This window comes from Xenopus laevis, chromosome 9_10L, assembly GCF_017654675.1.
Source record: "Xenopus laevis strain J_2021 chromosome 9_10L, Xenopus_laevis_v10.1, whole genome shotgun sequence".
NCBI classification, from domain to species: Eukaryota; Metazoa; Chordata; class Amphibia; order Anura; family Pipidae; genus Xenopus; species Xenopus laevis.
In genome coordinates, this window is record NC_054387.1 from 104,365,445 (window position 1) to 104,388,733 (window position 23,289).

General features: G+C 38.4%; 1 protein-coding gene across 1 annotated transcript; it reads right to left on the minus strand.

Annotated features, from left to right (window-relative positions):
• Positions 1–1,889: 1,889 nt before the first annotated feature.
• Positions 1,890–23,276, minus strand: brat1.L (BRCA1-associated ATM activator 1 L homeolog). Its single transcript, XM_018236353.2, has 14 exons — positions 23,147–23,276; positions 21,428–21,562; positions 19,999–20,153; positions 19,646–19,790; positions 17,749–18,121; positions 16,329–16,448; positions 14,995–15,083; positions 13,712–13,830; positions 12,471–12,651; positions 10,548–10,621; positions 7,062–7,161; positions 5,280–5,378; positions 4,684–4,865; positions 1,890–3,000 (listed from the first exon to the last, which is right to left on the minus strand). The coding sequence occupies exons 2-14, from the start codon at positions 21,552–21,554 to the stop codon at positions 2,293–2,295; spliced, it is 2,472 nt and encodes an 823-aa protein (XP_018091842.1). The 5' UTR covers positions 21,555–21,562; positions 23,147–23,276; the 3' UTR covers positions 1,890–2,292.
• Positions 23,277–23,289: the final 13 nt, after the last annotated feature.

A 23,289-nucleotide genomic window follows, 5' to 3' on the forward strand; every position in this document is an offset into this window, starting at 1 on the left:
CTTCATTTCAGAGGCTCAAAAGTAATTGGACAATTGACTCAAAGGCTATTTCATGGGCAGGTGTGGGCAATTCCTTTATGTCATTATCAATGAAGCAGATAAAAGCCCTGGAGTTGATTGGAGGGGGGGGGGTGCTTGTATGTGGAAGATAGGAGTCAAAGGAGCTCTCCATGCTCTCCATGCAGGTGAAACAAGCCATCCTTAAGCTGCAAAAACAGAAAAAAACCATCCGAGAAATTGCTAAAATATAAGAAGTGGTAAAATCTACAGTTGGTACATCCTGAGAAAGAAAGAAAGCAACGCCAAAAGACCGGAACGTCCATGGATGACAACAGTGGTGGATGATTGCAGAATCATTTCCATGGTGAAGAGAAACCCCTTCACAACAGCAAAACAAGTGAACAACAATGTCCAGGAGGTAGATGTATCGATATTTAAGTCTACCATAAAGAGAAGACTACACGAAAGTAAATACAGTGGGTGCACTGCAAAGGTGCAAGCCACTCATAAGCATCAAGAATAGAAATGCTAGATTGGACTTTGAAAAATCTAGGGGGGGGGGTGGTGGAAGCACTCTTAAGGCTAATACAAAATATATTTAAGTATAATGGAAGTGCTACTTACAATGCACTTCCCTGGGCCCCTGTCTCATAAGTAATTCAATATAAATGCATATGTTTACAAAACAGGGGTTTTTAGTTACAAAGTTATGATCATAAAGTTGAAAAGCCACCATACCACGTCAAGGTAAAACCCATATGGCGGTCCCTAACTTACTTAACTCAGGTCACAATATAAAAAGATACTTCTCTGCATAATAGCATTACCTGTACACAATGTGTGTTGTGCATTGGTTTCAATCTGAAAGCTACCTCCTCCCCCGCCAGCAAGGGCTTTTAAGAGAGAGAGATTGCTCAAACCAACGCCCATATTTAAAAGCATAGGACCACCATTAGTATAAAGGGGTGGGTATGGGGTGCTATTAAAAAACCACACTGAGCTTGAGCCACAGCTTCAGGCGAACATACAAAAATCTAGGGGGGGTGGTGGAAGCACTCTTAAGGCTAATACAAAATATATTTAAGTATAATGGAAGTGCTACTTACAATGCACTTCCCTGGGCCCCTGTCTCATAAGTAATTCAATATAAATGCAAATGCATATGTTTACAAAACATAAAAACATCTAAAAAAGCCAGCACAGTTCTAGAAAAACATTCTTTGGACAGATGAAACCAAGATCAACCTCTACCAGAATGATGGCAAGAAAAAATTATGGAGAAGGCGTAGAACAGCTCATGATCCAAAGCATACCACATCATCTGTAAAACATGGCGGAGGCAGTGTGATTGCTTGGACGTTCATGGCTGCCAGTGGCACTGGGACACTAGTGTTTATCCATGATGTGACACAGGACAGAAGCAGCTGAATGAATTCTGAGGTGTTCAGAGACACTGTCTGCTCAAATCCAGCTAAATGCAGTCAAATTGATTGGGAGGCGTTTCATAATACAGATGGACAATGACCCAAAACATACAGCCAAAGCAACCCAGGAGTTTATTAAAGCAAAGAAGTGGAATATTCTTGAATGGTCAAGTCAGTCACCTGATCAGAATGGCTGTCTGTAAACTTCAGACAGAAAGTCCCACAAACAAACCGCAACTGAAAGCAGCTGCAGTAAAGGCCTGGCAGAGCATTAAACAGGAGGAAACCCAGAATCTGGTGATGTCCATGAGTTCAAGACTTCAGGCTGTCATTGCCAGCAAAGGGTTTTCAACCAAGTATTAGAAATGAACATTTTTTCAGTTTTTTAATTTGTCCAATTACTTTCGAGCCCCTGAAATGAAGTGATTGTGTTACAAAAAAAAAAAAAAGCTTTAGTTCCTCACATTTTTATGCAATCTCTTTATTCAACCCACTGAATTAAAGCTGGACGTCTGCAGTTCAACTGCATCTGAGTTGTTTTATATAATTCATTGTGGTAATGTACAGAACCAAAATTAGAAAAAAGTGGTCTGTGTCCAAAGATTTATGGGCCTAACTGTATACGTATGAGCAGTTTTGCAGCAGGAACCACATTGTACATTAATATTATAATTTTCCATTAGACAAATACAAATCAGTCCCTTTAAATTGTGCTTTGAGCAAATTTTCCATTGTTTTTAAGAATGCATATGTTGCATAAATGTTGTTCCCATTGACCAAGTTAGGACATTATAACTTAACTGGTTAGTAATATGTAGCAGGTAGCAACTGTTTACATGTTAATAATCAACAGACCTAGATTTCCTGATTAGTAGCAATCTGCATCGTGTTCCTCTAGACCCAACAATGAAGCCTTGATATCATACAAAAGTGATTGTGGTGTTTCGTGTACATGACCACTACCCATTGATAGAGAGATTTTTAGGCTGACCAAATCAATTTTCTTCAAAATGTCAGTCAGCCAGCTTGCCTCCTGTGCCACACTGTTACTACTTTTGTGGCCTTTAAGACATCTATCCTTTAGTATACTTTCCAGCCAGTCTATATCATAGAGCTCCGAGGGTACATATTCTGTTGCCGACTCTCCTTCACATAACTTTGCCTTCAAAGCACAAAGCATATCACAGGATCTCAATGCTACTGGCCTATCACAGTCACAGAGGCTGCTCAGTAGAAACTGAAAGAGTCCAACTTCATCACATTTTTGTATTGCTTCAGTCGTCGGGTTATTACTGGTGTTACAATGCAAATCTACTGTGTATGGACAACTACTGAAATTCCAAATAGCAAGCGTTTGATCCATAAACACATCCGCAAGATCAAGTGCATTGACTTTAACTTCCCAATCCAAATCGTTGCGGGTCACTTCCAGAATCCTGGAGAGAGTTTGCTTTGGGTCCTTTAAATGCTGCATGTCACCCCGTTTAAGCCATTCAGTAAAAACCTTTACTACAGCTCTTCTGGGGAAACCCTCTGTGTCTTGAGATAAAATATCCAAGAGATGTGACACAATATCCTGAAAAAGAAAAACAAGGTTTAGGTGGCCCATACATGTAGAGATCCACTTATTTGGCGACGTTATCAAATGAGCGGATCTCTCCCTGATATGCTGGACCTGAGGTGGGCAATATTAGGCTGATCCGATTGTGGGCCAAAGGATCGGAACACAATGTTGAGCATACGGGCGATTGGATCAAGTCTCACATCAACAAATTGATGCAGTCCTTTATCCAACAGGATTTAACCCTGCTCTATCAACCTTTGGCCAACTGTTGTCCAGATATCAATCAGGGAAGGCTGTCTGAGGGCCCCATACAATGCCCAATAAGATGCCAACTTAATCTGTCGGCAGTTTATATCTGCTTGTGTATGGGGACCTTTTAGAGTAAGCAGCTTGAATGTTGAATTTAATGGGCAGATTTATTAAGGATAGAGCTGTGTTTTCAACAAAAAAGTTTGAGGTTATTTTTTTGGTCAAAAATCTATTTCTTGGGTTAAAAAAAAAAAAAAAATTATACCTGGAAATAGTTTGAATCCAAAAATACACCATCTAAAACCCGTCAAGGTAATTTAGAAGTCAATGGCAGAGGTCTTTTGAACCATTTGAAGATGTTAAAAGCCTTCATGATGTACCAGTTCCTTCAGAGGGTTTTGCCTCCAAAACCAGATCAATTCGAGGGATTCAAGTTTTCCCAAACTTGCTGATTTGAGTTTTTCCATGTGATTTTATTCTTAAATCAGAAACCATTCGAGTTGTGCGTCCATTCGAGGTATAAAAAATCTCAAAATTCGACCTTTGATGTATAACGCCCTAAGTGTAGGATTTTTGTTCTGGGTTTTAACCTAAAATGTGAAGCGTGAGCATAAATACTTAAACTACATTGTTAAATGTAGTGGTTATACTTCTGTACCATAACCAGATAGAAATCTTTTGCTGGCAGTCTTCTAACAAGATGAAATCTGCACAGTTTGCAAACTATTCTCACTGAAGTGTAGTTACTGCATAAATTGTTAGTTTCCACCATGTCTCACACTGGTACTTGAGTCATTTGGAATACAACTTTATTTTTACATATTTACAGGTATTATAGTGTAGTAATACTTGGAAATTAATTTACAAATAATAAAGGCAATGAGTACTTAGATATGAAAACTATGATTTTGTGTTAAAGGAACAGTTTAGTGTGAAAATAAAAACTGGGTAAATAGGCTGTGCAAAATAAAAAATGTTTCTAATATAGTTAGCCAAAAATGTAATGTATAGAGGCTGGAGTGACTGGATGTGTAACTTAATAGCCAGAACACTACTTCCTGCTTTTCAGCTCTATAACTTAGTCAGCGACTTTAAGGGAGGCCACATGGTACATATCTGTTCAGTGAGTTTGCAATAGATCCTCAGCATTCAGCTCAGATTCAAAAGCAACAGATATGACCCATGTGCCCTCCCCCTCAAGTCTCTGATTGGTTACTACTAGGGTAACCAGTCAGTGGAAACCAAGAGAGCTGAAAAGCAGGAAGTAGTGTTCTGGCTATTATGTTACACATCCAGTCTCTCCAGCCTTTATACATTACATTTTCGCCTAATTAACTATATTAGAAACATTTTTTTATTTTGCATAGCCTATCTATTTACCCAGTTTTTATTTTTACACTGAACAATTCCTTTAATATAGCATTGCAATAGGGTATGTATACTTACCTCATTGTTAATTGGTAACCAGCTTTCTTCAGACAATGCAGGATAAAGGTGAGTAATAGTGACGATTTTGCCCAGGCAGGACACTGCACTTGCTCGTACATAGCTCTCAGGATCCTTCAGCAACTCTAGCACAAGCTGCAAAACTCTGGAAGTTTGAAGAACTTTCTGGAATTCTCCTTTTTCTGCAAAAAAAATCAAATAACCTATGGAGTGACTGAAAAATGCAAGGAATGAATGGCTACAGGGGTCAAGAAGAAGGGCAAAGGTGCTGAGCTTTTGATACTATATAACAAATGCTCTCCAATTCAGATCAAAAAGTCTATAGCACATATGAATCAAAACAAAGAAAGTGCTCCTCTGGATCCCAGCAGCTAAAAAAGTAGAAAAGACTTTCAAGCCATCATTTAATTTTTTTTTTTTTCAACTACTAGGGTCCAGAGGATTTCTTCCTTTTCATTCATATGTGTTTTGAAATTGTAGATCAGTAACAGTGCAGACAAGTATCACCACTTTCTGGTTCTTTACATACTTACTATTTACTATACTTCTGTCACATGCCACTAGTATTATAATTGGTTTAAATAATCAAGCCGTACCTTTCACCGAGTCTATAAGAAGTGCAAGGAATTCTAAAGTGGAATCCCGAATTTCCCATGATGGACTGCACATACGCTTCATAAGAACTGGAAACAAATCTAAAAATATGAAAATGGATCCAATCTTAAGGAAATTCATCATACTGGGTAGTTTGTGTGATAACGAGAACCAAAATCACAAAAATCAGCAATCCAGACATTCAATACTTACCAAAAATAAACGCATAGCCTTTTTTTTTTTTTTTTTTTTTAGATCTTTGTTTTGTTCATTTACATGATTTAGAACCCTTTCCAGTTACTATCAGTCTCAAAGTTTCATCCCAATGTAGAGCTCCATCACGTAAGCAAATTACAAGACTGGCATGCACAAGTGAGGAGGACAATGAACAGATATCAGGGAAGTAGCTGGGAGCACAGAGATGATTAAAGCAGGGGGAGAGAGAGAGAGGCCAGGACTATAAGGAAAGAGTGGGTGAAGAAGGGCCTGGGTTGGGGAGAAAAGATCACAAAGTTCTGAGAAACAGGGTGGGGCGGGGGGAGGAAGGGGAGAAAACAAAAGTAGAGACTGGTGATGGACTGAGTGTGAGTAGCACAGGACAAGCAGGTCTACCCAGGTTATGTCACCCACCCGTAGGCCACTTTTAACTGAAGGTAATGCTATTGACGCAGAGGTGTTGAAAACCGGGAAGAGAGCTCAGATATCAGGGAAGGAATATGTTGGGGGGGGGATGTTACAGACATCCAGGACACAGAGATGACTTGAAGCAGGTGGAGAAAACACAGACATTTGGTAAAGAAACAGAGTACAAACATTTGGGAAGGAATGGAAAAGAAGCAGTATGAATGGGAGAAAATATGGAAAGAGAAGGAATAAGAGAGCACTGAGATATTGTGAGAAGACGAAAGAGAACAGGTATCAGAGAGAGCTAGCATGAAGGAAAGAAGGCATATTGCACTGAGCTGCCAATTTTCATAAAGGCATTTCCTCTGCCTAGGTCATGTTGACCAGGAACAATATTAATTTGATTAAATTAAAGGAATTGTTCAGTATAAAAAATACAAATTATGTAAATAGATAGCCCGTGCAAAATAAAAAATGTTTCTAATATAGTTAGTTAGGCAAATATGTAATGTATAAAGGCTAGAGTGACTGGATGTCTAACAGAACAGAACACAACTTCCTGCTTTTCAGCTCTCTTGGTTTCCACTGATCAGTGTCTTAAAGGGAGACACATGGGTCATAACTGTTGCTTTTGAATATGAGCTGCATGCAGAGGATCAATTGCAAACTCACTGAACAGTTATGTCCCATGTGGCCCCCCTTAAAGTTGCTGACTAACTCAGAGTTATAGAGCTGAAAAGCAGGAAGTAGTGTTCTGGCTATTATGTTACACATCCAGTCACTCCAGCCTTTATATATTACATTTTTGCCTAACTACCGTAACTATATTAGAAACATTTTTTATTTTGCACAGCCTATATGTGCACCTGGGTAATCTTAGCACCTTTATTATATGTGTATGGAGATATAAAGACTAAAAAGAAATGCTGTCGTTGCCATTTTAGATTCAATTAGCATTCTAATAACATTTATTGCAAGTATAAAACCATATCTAAGATACAAAATATCTTTAAGGCCGATGAAATTTTCTGCTTAATTTAATTTTCAGAAAGTAGTTGACAAGAATAATGAGATATTATGGAGAACGGGGCCAACAGCGGAGAATAGTGGCCCTAATTCTCTATAAAATGGCAGTTATAAGAATACATTGTTTGCTTTACCTTGCAGAAACCTGCAGCTGCAATGCCAGTGTTCACTGTCTGATGAGACTGAAGAGACTTGCAGCCATTTTAAGGAGGCCTGGAGACTCTTTTTTAGAACCTGAATGACAATAGAGACTGAATGGAACAAAAGGTTGCAAACAAAATCTGTAGTGATATCTTAAATACAATCAAATGACACTGGCCAGATTTTTGTAAAATGCTGTCTGGCTCCCCTTTACTTACCCAGATATGACAGTACATGTTGTACTTTCCAAAGTCTGACTATTTTAGCTCACTCTACTGTGAAACAGTTAAATACATCTTTCTACTAAAGGCAACTCAAGCAACTTAAAAATCATACCCTTCGCAATAGGGCTCTTGCCATTCATTAGTATATGAGGAGGCAGAAATGGGCTTTGGGACCTTAAGTAAAGCCACAAATTGAAGGAGCAAAAGTGTACAAAGGTTTGGGCCCTTAAAGGGATATGGTAATAGTGCTGATCCAGCAGAATTCTGCACTGAAATACTTTTTTCAAAAGAGCAAAGACATTTTTTACATTTAATTTTGAAATCTGACATGGAGCTAGACATATTGTCAGTTTCCTAGCTGCCCACAGTCATGTGACTTCAGTCAGTCTTTACTGCAAGTTGGAGCGATATCACCCCCTCCCTTTCCTCCCCAGCAACCTAATAATAGAAAAATGGGTAGGTAACCAGATAACAGCTCCCTGACACAATATTACAGCTCCTAGACATATATGAGAATAGCCCTCAATAGTAAAAATCCAAGTCCCACTGCAACTCTTTCAGTTACATTGAATAGGAGAAACAACAGCCTGCCTGAAAGCAGTTCCATCCTGAAGTGCTGGCTCTTTCTGAAAGCACATGACCTGAAATGGCTGCCTACACACCAATATTATTACTACACTCCAAAGTAAAAAAAAATACACTTGTTTGTTCAGGAATAAAAATAGTAGAGTGAACTATTTGCGATGTAAACAATGTTAATTAAAAATAAAAACACCACCATAAAAATCACGACTTTAAAGGGATACTGTCATGGGAAAAAAACATTTTTTCAAAACGCATCAGTTAATAGTGCTGCTCCAGCAGAATTCTGCACTGAAATCCATTTCTCAAAAGAGCAAACAGATTTTTTTATATTCAATTTTGAAATCTGACATGGGGCTAGACATATTGTCAATTTCCCAGCTGCCCCAAGTCATGCGACTTGTGCCTGCACTTTAAGAGAGAAATGCTTTTTGGCAGGCTGCTGTTTTTCCTTCTCAATGTAACTGAATGTGTCTCAGTGGGACATGGGTTTTTACTATTGAGTGTTGTTCTTGGATCTACCAGGCAGGGCCGGACTGGGAGTAAAAAGCAGCCCGGGCAAAATAATCAAAGCAGCCCACATGTAAAAACACTATGTTTTGTACTCATCCACACATACAGTATATTGGGGTAAAACTGCAAAAATGGTTATAGGTGATGTGCATAAAGGGCTGCCTTTCTCGCTTAACTGTAATTAATGTCAAATATTACCGTAATTAATTATTATTATTACATTATAGTACAGTAAAACATTATTTAACGGCACCACATAAATCTAGTGTGTCTATATTAACCACTTTGTTGATTTGCCATTTATTATAAGCCTTAAACATTTTATTTAAAAATTACAAGGATTCAATAGTTCACCATTATAGTATGGGGTATATTACTTCTTATAATATGCAAGTGATACGTGATATGCAAGTGATACAATCTGGACTGTTGAGGGGGGGGGTTTGGGGAGTTCTAGTTCAACAAGTGCTTTGTTTTTCAGTTTAACTGTTTATTGCTAATAATGTTTCGTGCAGCACAGGTACCAGCCACAATCTGGACTGTTGAGGGGGGGGGGTTCGGGAGTTCTAGTTCAACGAGTGCTTTGTTTTTTGGTTTAATGATTATTAAACCAAAAAAGAAAGCACTCGCTGAACTAGAACTCACCAAGTTCCCCCCCCCCAACAGTCCAGATTGTGGCTGGTACCTGCGCTGCACGAAACATTATTAGCAATAAACAGTTAAACTGAAAAACAAAGCACTTGTTGAACTAGAGCTCCTCAAACCCCCCCCCCCACTCAACAGTCAAGATTGTATCAGATTGTGGCTAGTACCTGCGCAGCACAAAATATTTTTAGCAATAAAGTCAGTGATCCCTCTCCCAGGCTCCCTTCCCATGTCTATAGCTTTAACCTCCCCTACTGAACAGCACCTCTTCCCAGGAGCTCACTTGCCGACGGATTACAATGCAGAGAGGCGACGAGTCACATGACGAGCTGTGACGTCTCCTATTCAAGCACACAGTCCAGCCAAGCACACAGTCCAGGGGGAGGGGGGCGTGCTGTCACAGAGCAGAGCAGCAGAGTCTCTCTCTCTCCTAATTATACAGGCAACCGAGCGGTTCAAGTTGGGAAATAGAGCGGCCCCACGGGCAATTGCCCGAGTTCACAGGTTGCCAGTCCGGGCCTGCTACCAGGCAGCTGTTATATTGTGTTAGGGAGCTGCTATCTGGTTACCTTCCCATTGTTCTTTTGTTTGGCTGCTGGAGGGAAAAAGGGAGGGGGGTGATATCACTCCAACTTGCAGTACAGCAGTAAAGAGTGATTGAAGTTTATCAGAGCACAAGTCACATGACTTGGGGCAGCTGGGAAATTGACAATATGTCTAGCCCCATGTCAGATTTCAAAATTGAATATAAAAAAATCTTTTGAAAAATGGATTTCAGTGCGGAATTCTGCTGGAGCAGCACTATTAACGGATTCATTTTGAAAAAAAAAAATATTTCCCATGACAGCATCCCTTTAAGTTTTAAGATTTGGCAGGCAATGTTTAGTGCTCCAAATTGTAGGATTTATGTTTCTTTTTGACAAGGTTAAAAGGATGTTCACCACAGAGGAATTTGGGGATTGAAATCCACATGTAGAGGTGGCCATAGGCGCACAGATAATATCGTACAAAACAAATTTTAGTACGATATTCGGTGCATGTATGGTGGGAAAAGAGCCGACCGAAGTCGGTAGAAGACTTGGATATCGGCCAGTTCATCGATTAGGCTGGATGGTAAATTTTGAACATCGGCCATTGTTAGTGCTGAATCTTCCGATACAGGTAGAATTCTATTGTTTCTACCTGTATATCAGACAATTCAGCTCTACACGTGTGTATTGAAACTAACGATCTTTCTTGGAAAGATCTATTCCAAGAAAGATCGTAATTGTTACGTCTATGGCCACCTAAGTTATGGTGACTGTGCTATAAGTAATGCAGTTGCTATGGAGTACAATGGAAAGATGTGGTCACATTTCTAGGCAGGTTCTGCTTTTATCTGGAGAAAATAGCAAACTGTATTGTTTTCACATTGGTGATGATTATTGAACATAAAAGCTGTACACCCAGCTGTACACCCAGACCTTACTGCACAATAGTTGTATTAAAAAAAGTGATTCTTCCAAAATTCCTTACCATTGGGTCTGTCTCTGGATTCTCAAGGTAAGCTAGCAATACATTGTAGATTTTCAGTAAAGAATGCTGATTCACTGAGTAAAAAAAAAAAAAAAAAACCCACACGATTAGCAAATTTAAAATGGTATCTCTTTACTGTGTGATTTTGTTCAATGAAATGCTCTTAGCATAAGCAATTTATTTTAAAGCAAAGATTTCAATGTAGGTCTCTATAAAAAGATATTACATAAACTGAAACAGCTCATATATAAAACCCTGCTTCATGTAAATAAACCATTTTCATAATAATATACTTTTCTAGTAGTATGAGCCATTGGTTAATCATAAATAGATAACTGCCATTTTAAAAAATAAGGGCCGCCCCCTGGGATCGTACGATTCGCTCTGCACACAAACAAACCAAACAAACTATACATGTTAGGTCACATGAGTCAATTAACAGTCAGAGTTGTGTCTTTTGCTTCCACACTTCTTCCTTTTACAGTTAGAGTTGTAGTATTTCTGGTCAGGTGATCTCTGAAGCAGCACACAGACCATCACAAAATGGTGTAAAATGGCAATATTTACTTAAATATATATACCAGTTTAGTAAGATTCTTTATTATGTCATCTGTTGCTTAAGTGTTCATTTTGGGGGTGTAGTTTTCCTTTAACCTTTTATAATAAACACTGGTGTCATTTAAAATTTTCGGACAATACTGGAGAAGGACAATTTCAAATATGTCTCTTTCGAATATTCACAAAGCTATAGTATTACCGACATTTCATAGACGCCCATTTTGTACTCCTCACATAAATTACACAACAACTAAAAGCCATAAATCTATCTAAACATTGAGGGGCTGCTACTAACAAACACCCCACCTTTGAAACAACCTTATAAAGTACAATACCAAAGAGATTATAAAACCATACATTCACAGTAAAATAATAAAATTCCCATAAACCTGTGCTTTGTGGTACAGGGGGCCCTTCCCCACTGTGTAGATCTAGTGGTTGTATCTTGAATTGTTTTAAGTGCTGTGGCAGGTTAAAAACCCTTCTGATATTGCGGGACACCTTGCTGTACTGGCCTACTTTGAGCAGAGATACATTTAGACACTAGTCCTGCAGCGGGTCGGGTACCCGCGGATTACTAGCAAAAACCTGCGGGTTGTGGGTAGAATTCCCGGGTGCAGGTATAGACGCAGGTCAGCGGTTCTGCGGGTCGCAGGTCGGGCCGCAGGTCTTCTCAATAGTGATTTTTACTCCTTTTTTCTGATCACGTCTACTTCCGATGATGTCACTTCCGGTTTACAATGACAGCACTTCCTGTTTTACTCCTTTTTTTTCTGATCAAGGCTACCTCCGATAATGTCACTTCCGGTTTACAGTGAAAGCACTTCCTGATTCTTGATGGTCGCGGGTGCAGGTTGGGTAGCGAGCCAAGCAGGTAAGAATGGGGGTTGCGGGTACGGGTTGCGGGTCGGGTTCCAAAAAAGACACTCACTTATGTGACAGTCTGACATGTTTCAAAGCTACGTGAGCTGCTAAGGCTAGTTCTGGTAAGTATTAAACAATGTGTTTCTTGTCATAAACGAAAAACCCTATAAGGCTATTGCCACACTATGCTGATTCGTTTTTCTGCACCCAGCCTGAGGGTTGGCCTAATACAAGCATAGGGCTGATTCTCAGCTCCACAGCCTGGTGTGGCAGCAGCCTAAGATACATTTTTAATGAAGATACTAACTAACAGTACAACATGTGCAGCATCATGGAACAAGTACAAAATCTCTGCAAGTTGCTTCCTTCACTACCAACAGCCAAAGGAAGTGTATCCTATTGCTGAAAAGCTGCAGTATGATTGGTTTATATATTTATCCAATGGCAGCAAAAACAACAAGCAGAGAAATCATGAACAATACATATGAACTTTTTCCTTACGTGGCCAAAGTGCTAGTGATCCAAGGGCGTCCAGCGCTGGTCTTTGTACCTTGAGGCATCCTATCAAGAACCTGCAGAGGTTGGATCCTACAGATGAAGATGCTTGACCAATGCAGAACTGCAACACTGTGACTACACAGTTCAGCACAGACTCATGGGGTATTTTGATGCTAAGTGAACTCTGTAAGAAAAGAGGGGGAGAAAATGTATAGTGCTATATTTAAACAACAAAAATTATTTCTTATGTAACCTTAACATAATGCATATCTGAATGAAAAGCATGAAACAGGAGGGTGATTTAGACAAGTGGTTTGTTGACCGTTGTCTTGAGATCTACTGATAACCAGCTAAAGATCTACTGGTAGATCTCAATCTACCTTTTGGTAGAGTCCTGCAGCGGGTCAGGTACCCGTGGGTTACCTGCAAAAACCTGCGGTACCCTGCGGGTTGCGGATAGAAGTTCCGGGTGCGGGTATAGACGCGGGTCGGCGGTTCTGCGGGTTTGCGGCCCGGGCCGCGGGTCTTCTCAATAGCGATATTTACTGCTTTTCTGGCCACGTCTACTTCTGATGATGACACTTCCGGTTTATGACAGTACTTCCTGTTTACTCCTTTTTTTCTGATCACGGCTACTTCTGATGATGTCACTTCCGGTTTACAATGACAGCACTTCCTGATTCTTGATGGTCAGTGGGTCGCGGGTCCGGGTTGTGTATAAGGTTCTTGCAGGTCGGATAGCGGGTCCAGCAGGTTGCGGGTCCGGGTTGCATGTACGGGTCGGGTACGGGTCCCAAAAAATTTTTTTTACAGTAGTTGCACAAATATGTGACATCTGACAAACCTTCAGCCTGGCCAAAATCCCTACTGAAGAGTGTGCAAAGCTGGTACATGCCCCCCCAGAGACTTTACAGTCACATTTAGAAAACTATTAAATTAGAAATTAACTAATTCAAAACAGCTTTTAATAAATATATAATAATATATTCATTTAAATAAATAAATAAATTCATTTTTATTTTGCATGGTTTCTGAATGATTCGATTTCTTATTCTGCAGTGTATGATTTGTTATACAGTAAAGTAAGAGAACTTTCTAGGAGCCTGAATAGTTTTGCAAGGCACTAGGTGTAGCAAATGTGACTTTAATAAAAGACAAAGCAAAGTCAGTTCCTGCATATAGTATTTTACAAAACACAGTAGTTCTGCACTGCTAAATTAGAATGGATACAATAATATCATTACCATATGGCAGAGCTGGTGGAGATGGCACAGACATTGGCACAGCAGAGCCACACAAGAAGGCTTGGTAGATAACAGTTTGTCAACCTCAGCAGGATCAGACACAAGTTCATCAAGCATACCTTGAGAAGGTACAGATCACACACAAATACAATAAAAACAGTTAAGACCAGAACCACATCTCTAAATTGCAGAAGGTAAAATCAGCCAAGCAGTAAAACTTTTCTGTCATCTACATTAGTCTACTCTACTTCTCATGCACCAGCCAAGTCCTTACTTGTGTTACTGATGTTACTATATTAGTAAGTTTGCTTTTATTTCTCTCCATCCACCCCCTGTGCTTTTATTTCTCTCCATCCACCCCCTGTCCCACTCTCCAAAAATGCTTTCTGCACGGTATAATATATTTACTATGCATTATTTTGTATTCTATACAAAACAGAAGGAAAGAAATGCTGTGTTTGTTTTGAAATAGAACTCAGAGCATCATTACTTTGAGGGTTTACTGGTGTATGTATACAGTATAGACAGTTTTGATAAAGCTTACTTCATTTTAGCCTTCCCTTCTCCTTTAACAACCATTATAAACTCACTACGGTGGCAGAAGGTGAAATGCTGCCAGTTTAGACAAATGCATACCTGCTAATCATGGACATTTGCACTGGTCAATTGCTTATACCTAGCAGTAGCATGGTGGCTGAAAAAAAGTCTCCTGCCTTTAGCCTTTGACAATATGTCTTGGAAAGAATTCTGACATTAACATCACTGCTTTCGCTGGGGTACACCTTATATTGGCTATTCAAGTAATATAAAAGATTGACTATGGAAATGGTTCATATTAGAGACTACTAGCAGCACAGCATAAACTTAGACATCCTCTTCCAGCAGAATGGTGTGAGAACAAGTAGGAAGCAGCAAATGGATCTGATGAACAGGCCATGAGTAACAGTAAAACAATATCATTTTATAGTTTTTCTATAGTTCTTTTTATGTTGCTGATTTAAGGAATGTGAAGGATTGGCAGTGTGTGACCTTTCTGCACTATGTCCACCACTCAGCATTCCTGGTTTGTCCTAAACTTTATTCATTTATCCTTTATATACAGCATAATAAAGAAACCACAGCTAATTGTGCTCATAGAACATAGCTACTCTCCCAATTTTGTATTTATGCTCCTGAGTATCATCTGCCATATGTATATAAACAGAGATATAGTTCATCACACATTCTATCCAGCATTAGCTATCTTATATTTCCAATCTCTCTCTCTATTGTATGGTGCATACCTGGCTGACCACAGGAGACAGATGCTTTTAACACACAGTCGAGTGGATGAAGAAGCACACACATTGCTTGCAGACTGACTGCCTGGGGGCTAAACAGATAAAATAACTATAAATTAATTCATATTAATGAAGTCGTCGACATTACAATGCTTCTGATTTATTACAGTTAAAGGAACAGTAACACCAAAAAAAATTTGTACCAAAATGCAGTAGGGGTCCGATATTATTTGGGCTTTTGTAGAGACAAAGCCTAAAGTGAAGTTTGTGGTTCATATAGGTTATGTATAGTAAAGATGTTTGTTATATATTGGAAGAAACTGAGCTGCTGCACACACTAAACATTGTAAGGATGCTTAAAGGAACAGTAACACCAAAAAATGTAAGTGTTTTAAAGTAATGAAAATATCATGTACTGTTGCTCTGCACTGGTAAAACTGATCTGTTTGCTTCAGAAACACTACTATAGTTCATATAAACAAGCTGCTGTGTAGCAATGGTGGAAATAGTTAAAAGTCTTTAAGGCACAGGTTATATAGTGGATAACAGATAACACCATAATGTTCTACAAAGCTTATCTGCTGTGTAACATGAGCCTTTTCTCCTTTGAATGGCTGCCTCCATTGCAACACTGCAGCTTATTTATATAAACAATAGTAGTGTTTCTGAAGCAAACACACCCATTTTACCAGTGCAGGGCAACACTGCATTATATTTTTATTACTATGGGGGTGCATATTTTTTCATTCTACTACTGTACAGCAATTATTCATTCTAATACTGTTTACATCTCTATTATTGTTTGGGCTTGTGAGTCCCCTAAACAAACAATTTGGATAATTGATCTCACATTATGCATTTCATGTCTTAAAAAACTATTTTCTTATGCTACGGCATAGATTCCCATATAGACCCAAAGCAGCAAATGAAATACCTGAAAGGCAGTTTGAGAGAGTCTTAAAGGACCAGTAACATCAACATTTTTTTTTAAAAAAAAAATCGTTAGTATACCACGAAAAAAAACCACCAAGACTAATTAAACGTTAAAATCGCACAGCCTTTATCAAGAAATAACTTACAGAAACTCCGCTTGCGCTCCTCTTCAGAAAAGGCATCAGAGTGACGATCCATTGTGCGGCGCTCGATTTACTCCCTGGCTATCTCCTATAAGGAAAGCAGGGAGGAGAAATCGAGTGCCGCACGATGGATTGCCGGATCACGGTTTTTGAAGAGGAGAGCAAGAACAGGAGTCTTGAACAAGTATCCTGTCCACTCTGTTTAATAAGAATATGCTTGCCCCGTGCATATCTTCTTGTTAATGAAAAAAGGTTACCAACCAGTTTTCTAACTTTAGAATTCCCAGTGCTAAGGAGCCTGACTGTAAAGGATTTAAGTTTTTCAGGGCACGCTTTATCAGAATCCATAGGTCACTTTCTGGATTAGCGAATGCAGGAAACCTGGAAAAGAATGAAAAATGAAAATTTACCGACAAGCTTCCCGTTTTCATGAAGGTTTTAATGTTTCACAGTGCCTAAAAATAAGAATGTAACAGTAGTCACCCACAGTTGGTTATCCCTGGGCAATACAAGAGCCACACAATGTGATCTGCCACACTCCAACAATGCAGAACCCTACTGCTTCTGTATTTGCATTCTGTATTTAAACAAAACATTTCAGGGCATACTATATTGGCTTCTGAATTTTGACAGGCTTTTTAAAGAAAATTGTAATAATATTTTCAATTCTGTGGGAATCCATTATTTACTATTGAAGGCTGAATAATTAGTTTATATAGAACAATACTTATATAAGAAATTAAAGGGGTAGTTCTCCTTACATTAACTTTTAGAATGTTATAGAATAGCCCATTCTAAATTTTCAGTCGGTCTTCATTATTTTTTATCGTTTAAGAATTATTTGCCTTTTTCTTCTAAACTCTTAACAGCTTTCAAATAGGGGTCACTGACCCAAACTAAAAACAAATGCTCTATAAGGCTACAAATGTATTGTTATTGCTACTTTTTATTACTCATCTTTCTATCCAGGGCCTCTGCTATTTGTATTCCAGTCTCTTATTCAAATCAAAGCTCAATTGCAAACTGGTTACCTGCTGAATAAAAAGCTAAAAAACTACAAATAATAAAAAATTAAAATCAATTGCAAATTGTCTCAGAATATCACTCTCTACATCATACTAAACGTTAATTTAAAGGAGAACAACCACTTTAACAATATTTTTGGCAAACTCCTCAAAACAAGTAAAATAATGGGATTTCACTGAAAAAGTTCTGTGCCCGATTGTTCCATGCTGCAAGACAATATTCTACAGGTTTAAAGACTGGCAATCTTAATTATGTTTCTCAAAAACAGTAAGAAATGCACTGAAATAGAATTTCTATTTCAACCATTTAATAATAAGGCCACTATTAATCAATCGCTTTGTATTTATTTTGCATCTGTAATATATCTGAGCTGAGATGTGTCAGTCAAACGTCAGTGTGAATTTGCCCTACTGACTTGTACACTTGAACACAGAAACAAAATTACTATTAGAGAAGTTTTTTGCATCAGGAACAAGATCAGCATTTCTCAGACTGTGAAGATAACCTTAATTAACCGTCACTGTAATATGACAAGAACTTGTGGCCGTGGACCATGGTGGAAACCCTGACTTACTAAATTAAATATTTCAGTATCCCTAAATTTATGTAATCATACTGTTTATCAAGCATGGAGAAAAAATTCTTGAGCATTTACCTTGCTACAGAAAGAAGAAGTTCTTCAAAATGCTTGGCGCCATGAACTGTTTTCTGGTCAAGAAGAGAATTTACTGCTACTGCTATACACGACCACAAAATTGCAGACAATGAATCTGTACAGCCGTTATAAACTAAAGTAAGAGCTTTGATTGCCTGAGTTACAGAGAAAGAACTCCCAGACATCAGTGACTTCTCCAGAAATGTTAAGATTGTTTGAGCACTTTCTGGCCAATTAGCAATCTCTGTGCATTCCGAATTTTCTAGTTCCATCTTCAGACACACTAGAAATATGTGAGCTACTAGTTGGTTGGAGGCAGAGGCAACAAAAAGGCTGGAATCCATTTGTAGATTTAGCATCACCTCTATAATTCCTGCAAGAAGAACAGATGAAAACCATTACTGGCTTAAAGGAAGATAAGGCTAAGGGCAAAAAGCAGATGGAAATGCAGTACATTCAACCTGATGTCAAATGGCAGGTACCATCTGGCTGCCTCTGCAAAGATATGGTTCAGCTGGCAAAAATAGATGTCTTGCTGGAAGTGGAAGGAGCAAAAGGGTTCAAAGCAGAAGTGCAATTTAAGAAATGAAGATAACGGAGCTAACACACAAGACAAAGCAGGAGGAATTGCCTGAAAATGCCTTCCCCTTGCAAAAGCTCTGGATCACTGAACAAGTAAACACATTACTCACAGCGGTCCAGCTTAATACAGGTATTATATCCGTTATCCGAAAACCCATTATCCAGAAAATTCCGAATTACGGGAAGGATATGTCCTATAGACTCCATTTTATTCAAATAATCCACATTTTTTAAAAACGATTTCCTTTTTCTCTGTAATAATAAAACAATACCTTGTACTTGATCCAAACTAAGATATAATTAATCCTTATTGGAAGCAAAACCACCCTATTGGCTCTTGTGCCATTGCCCTAAGAGGGTTTGGGTACAAGGAAAATGGTACAAGGACGACAGAAAGCAAGGTGAAGCGTTAAAATAAAATTTAAAAATAATGTTACATTTGTATCTGTTCATCCAGCACCTACAAATAAAATATTTTTATATTTCTTTGCAACAAAAGCAATAAGTACTGTACTGAGCCACTGAATATTGAATAACATTAGACTCTTTTTTTATCTTCCTGTGCAAGAACTAAAGCTGTCCATAGATGTAAAGATTTTTAAAAGATCCAATCGTCATCATGAGACCACGATTATCTCGAAACAATCGTACGAATAGTCTATCAACTAAAAAGACCATTTGCCAGGAAAACAAAGGGTAGCTGCCTGCTTGTCCCTGCAAACATAGATAGATTGCATTGGGGCCGATAAAGATTTTTTTAACCTGGCCGATCAATTTTCTGACAGATGTCGGCCGAAAAATCGTAAGATGGACGATCGTTCGAATCCCACTAACTGCACGATAATTTCGAAGGATTGGTCGGACTTCGCTAAAATCGGTCGTTCGGCAAGAAAAATCTTTGCGTCTATAGGGACTTATCTGTTATCTGATGGCTAACATGTGCCCTATGGCTGCATTCAGCTTTAATAGCTGCCTGTGGCTAAACAGCATCTTATTTATATAAACTATAGTATTGTTTCTTAAGCAAACACCAGTTTTTTATACCAATGCAGGGCAACATTACATTATATTTTAATGCATATAAAATATTTTAGGGTGCTTTTGTTCCTTTACCAAGAAGCCAGTTAATGGTCAGGCATTACCTCCCACCCTTGCAGTACCAATTATGTAATATGAGAAGTTTAACATGAAATTAGGAAGGGACTAAGGACTTTCTGGGACAAATTGAAAATGCAAAACAAGGCAGTGGGGAAGTGGTCAAATCCTGTATTTTCATCTTTGAAACTGTAAAGTGAAACAAGCCACCTATACTCACCTGATTCTGACAAAAAGAAAACAGCTTGCTTATGTTGAACCATGCTGAGCAGCCCGTGGATCCAGGCCCTTCTGACTGATGCATCTCTCCATAGCTCATGTGTATAGATATTTTCACCAAACATACGTTGCACAATATTCTTCATCTAGGACAAATGGCAAGACAGTCAGTTACTTCACAGAAAAAAATAACCTACAAAAAGTTAAGAAAAATATGGGGGGGCACATTAATGTGCCTAGTGAACAGACAGGCACCAAATACCCACATATATTGCAAAAGTAACTTTTTAAAAATCTGTTTCTCCCAAAAGATTGTGTGCACTTAGCGTTTTAATCCTTTTATGATTTGCTCACCAGTAGATACTTAAATCCTGGTTCATGCCCTGCAAGCATTCCCACGAGGCGCATGGAAAAAGTAAGAAGATTTGGATCAGGGTCTCCAACACTCAAGACATGTTGAAAAAGCATCAGGATGCATTGATTCTCCTCCAGCAGCTGCTCCGCTGAGACTAGGGAGATAGGCAGAAAAAAATATATATAATCATGATTGTATAGGCAGAATGTTTATAAAAATGCTGGGTTTCGCTTGCAATTGAGACTTAAGTTGATGCAACAGTACAAGTCTAATATCTGGTTAACTAGCAACCGTAACTTAACCTTAACCATAATAGAGGTAAGATCTTGAGATGCTTTAAATCTTTATTATTATGAAAAAGTATATATCAATGTACAATGTGTGTCTCTATACATATATATCTCATAAAACAGCTGATTTGTAAAATCTTGATTCATCTGAATAAAACTTTTTCATAAAAATATAATTTTTAGTAGTATGTGCCATTATGTAACTCTAAATAAAAATTGGTCATCGGCTGGTACCATACAATTCACGGTGCACAAACAAACCAAGGGCACACATACATGTTTGGTCACATGAGCCAATTAATGGACAAAGTTCTGACTTTTGCTCCCATGCTTCTTCCTGTTACAGTTAGAGCTGCAGTATCATAAAATGGAGGCTCAAGTTACAAGTTGTTAAAGTTTTAAAGTTTGAAATGTACTAATATATATATATATATATATATATATATATATATATATATATATATATATATATAAAACCTGAATCAGACGCTTGCACTCTGAACCAGTCTTCCATAAACGTGGGTGCAGGGTCAAAGTATTTATGTAAAGTTCAAGAGGACCCGCACTCCATGGTTAGTGAACCAAAAATATCTTTTTTTTTCAGTTGGATGCACAAGTTTGAAAAATAAAGATATTTTTGGTATATATATATATATATATATATATATATATATATATATATATATATATAAAGTCCCAGCTGTGGTGCACTCCAGTCAAGTTCACAAGACTATCTGTTTGTAATGTCTTGAGAAAGGCCCAGAACGGGACCGAAAAGTTGACAATACATTTTCTATTCTAAACTGCATTATGAAGCCCTGGAGTGCGTCAATCTTGGGGACCTAATATATATATATATATATATATATATATATATAGATAGATAGATAGATAGATAGATAGATAGAATGTAGAAACTTCCCATATAGTAAAATCAAGCTTATCCAACAAATCAAGCCTATATAGAACAGTCTAACTGTTCCCTGATGATGCACCCTGTAAAATAATGTGTGTAAAACAGGAATACCTAGCCTTAATAGTTATGAGTGCTTTACAAGCCTGTGTCTAAGCTGTGTGACCTATAATTACAAATCTTAAATAAAACCTCTAGTTTAAATTGAATTGCATACTCAGTTACCTTTATTAAGCAAAGAGGTAAACCAATCCAGCAGTTTCTCAAAGCAGGAGCTATCCGTCATAGGTTGCCTGTTGTCAGCAAGTACCCCACATACATGGGGCAGCAGCTGGGAGCACTGTGCATCCATAGGAACCACTGCAAAAAAATGCATATTTAAAGAGATGCACAGAATTGTATATAACTTCACGTATGACAGCAATGTACACCTCAAAATAATCAGTGACACATTCTTCCATACCAATAGAATACTAACTTGATCTTACAACAATTACCCATGCCACCAATTTTCTGACTTTTTATGATTTTTTAATGGTTTGGAACAGTTCCCTGAGTTTAGCCCCCTGCTCTCCTGCTGATCTCTCTGAGTACTTTGTTGAGCAGGCTGACTACTGTTACTTTTTATCAACAGCCATCTGTCCTTAGCCTGCATCCTCCAAACCCACAATACCCTGCACACGTGATTTCAATAAGGAAAGAAACGTCAGCGAGTTGTGTGCTTTTTGAAGAAACAGGCAACTATGATGGATACATTAGGGGTTTCTGTGTTATGTGGGCCTCTTTATCAAATTTTGGTTTGGAAGCTGGGGTTCCCCTTTAAAGGAAAACTATACCCCCCAAACAATGTGGGTCTCTATAAAAAGATATTGCACAAAACAGCTCATATGTAAAAACCTGCTTCATGTAAATAAACCATTTTCATAAAAATATATATGTTTCTAGTAGTATATGCCGTTGGGTAATCATAAATAGAAAATTGTCATTTTAAAAAACAAGGGCCGCCCCCTGGGATCATACGATTCACTGTGCACACAAACTATACTGATCACATGAGCCAATTAACAGACAGAGTTCTGTCTTTTGCTTCAACACTTCTTCCTGTTACAGTTAGAGTTGTAGTATTTCTGGTCAGGTGATCTCTGAGGCAGCACACAGACAAATGGGGGTTGAAGGCAAGAGATGTAAAAGGGCAATATTAACTTAAATACATATTCCAGTTTGGTAAGATTTTTAATTTGCCACTTAATATGATATAAACGGTTTGTTAAATATCTGAATCTGAATTTGCATATGCAAATTAGGGGTCGGAAGCAGGAAAAAAATTTTACTTCCTTGTTTTGTGCCAAAAAGTCACGCAATTTCCCTCCCCTCCCCTAATTTGCATATGCAAATTAGGATTCGGATTCAGCCGGGCAGAAGGATTCGGCCGAATCCGAAACCTGCTGAAAAAGGCCGAATCCTGAACCGAATCCTGGATTCGGTGCATCCCTATTACAAAGTATCTTATTTGCACCTGTTAGCTGTTCTGGGCTCTCTGCCAAAAGCCAATTAAGTTAGAAACTTTGTTTCTTTTTCTGGCTGTTCAGTGCAGAGAAAAGAGGGACTTTCCAGTACAAATGAGGGACATCAGGCTGAGCTGTCAAAAGAGGGACTGTCCTTCCAAAAAAGGGTCAGTTGGGAGGTATGCAATGCAAGCAATAAGGCTAAAAATGCCAGAGCGATTCTAATTATTAAAATACATTTACTGTGCAGCGCCAGTCCATGTGGATTTGTTTTGTCCCTTGATTCTTTAACCCTACGAAGAAATATGCTGTCATTTAAAGGGTAATTATACCGTATACTGCACAGTGTTCAACAGAGGGACAAGCTAGAGTAGCATCACTTTTTTTTTACTTGCCAAGTACTAAATGATATTGGTTTATATTCAAGAAAAACACTCACCCTAGCAGAACACGTTTGGAAATTCAAGGAAAGACTCGCGGTAATAAACACATGACAAGCGACGTTCACATGGGTGACTCTATAACCACCATTTTTATTTTGGGAATACCGTAGCCGAGCGTAATCTTTCGTAAAGGAAACAA

Bases quoted from the DNA above. Each gene is read 5' to 3' on its own strand.
- brat1.L (XM_018236353.2), bottom strand. From the start codon at position 21,554: ATGGATGCACAGTGCTCCCAGCTGCTGCCCCATGTATGTGGGGTACTT. The intron at 19,791-19,998 runs GTGAGCAAATCA...CATTTGTCCTAG, and splicing joins CAGGATTTAAGTATCTACTG to ATGAAGAATATTGTGCAACG. The intron at 3,001-4,683 runs GTAAGTATACAT...TTTCTTTTTCAG, and splicing joins GGTTACCAATTAACAATGAG to GATATTGTGTCACATCTCTT.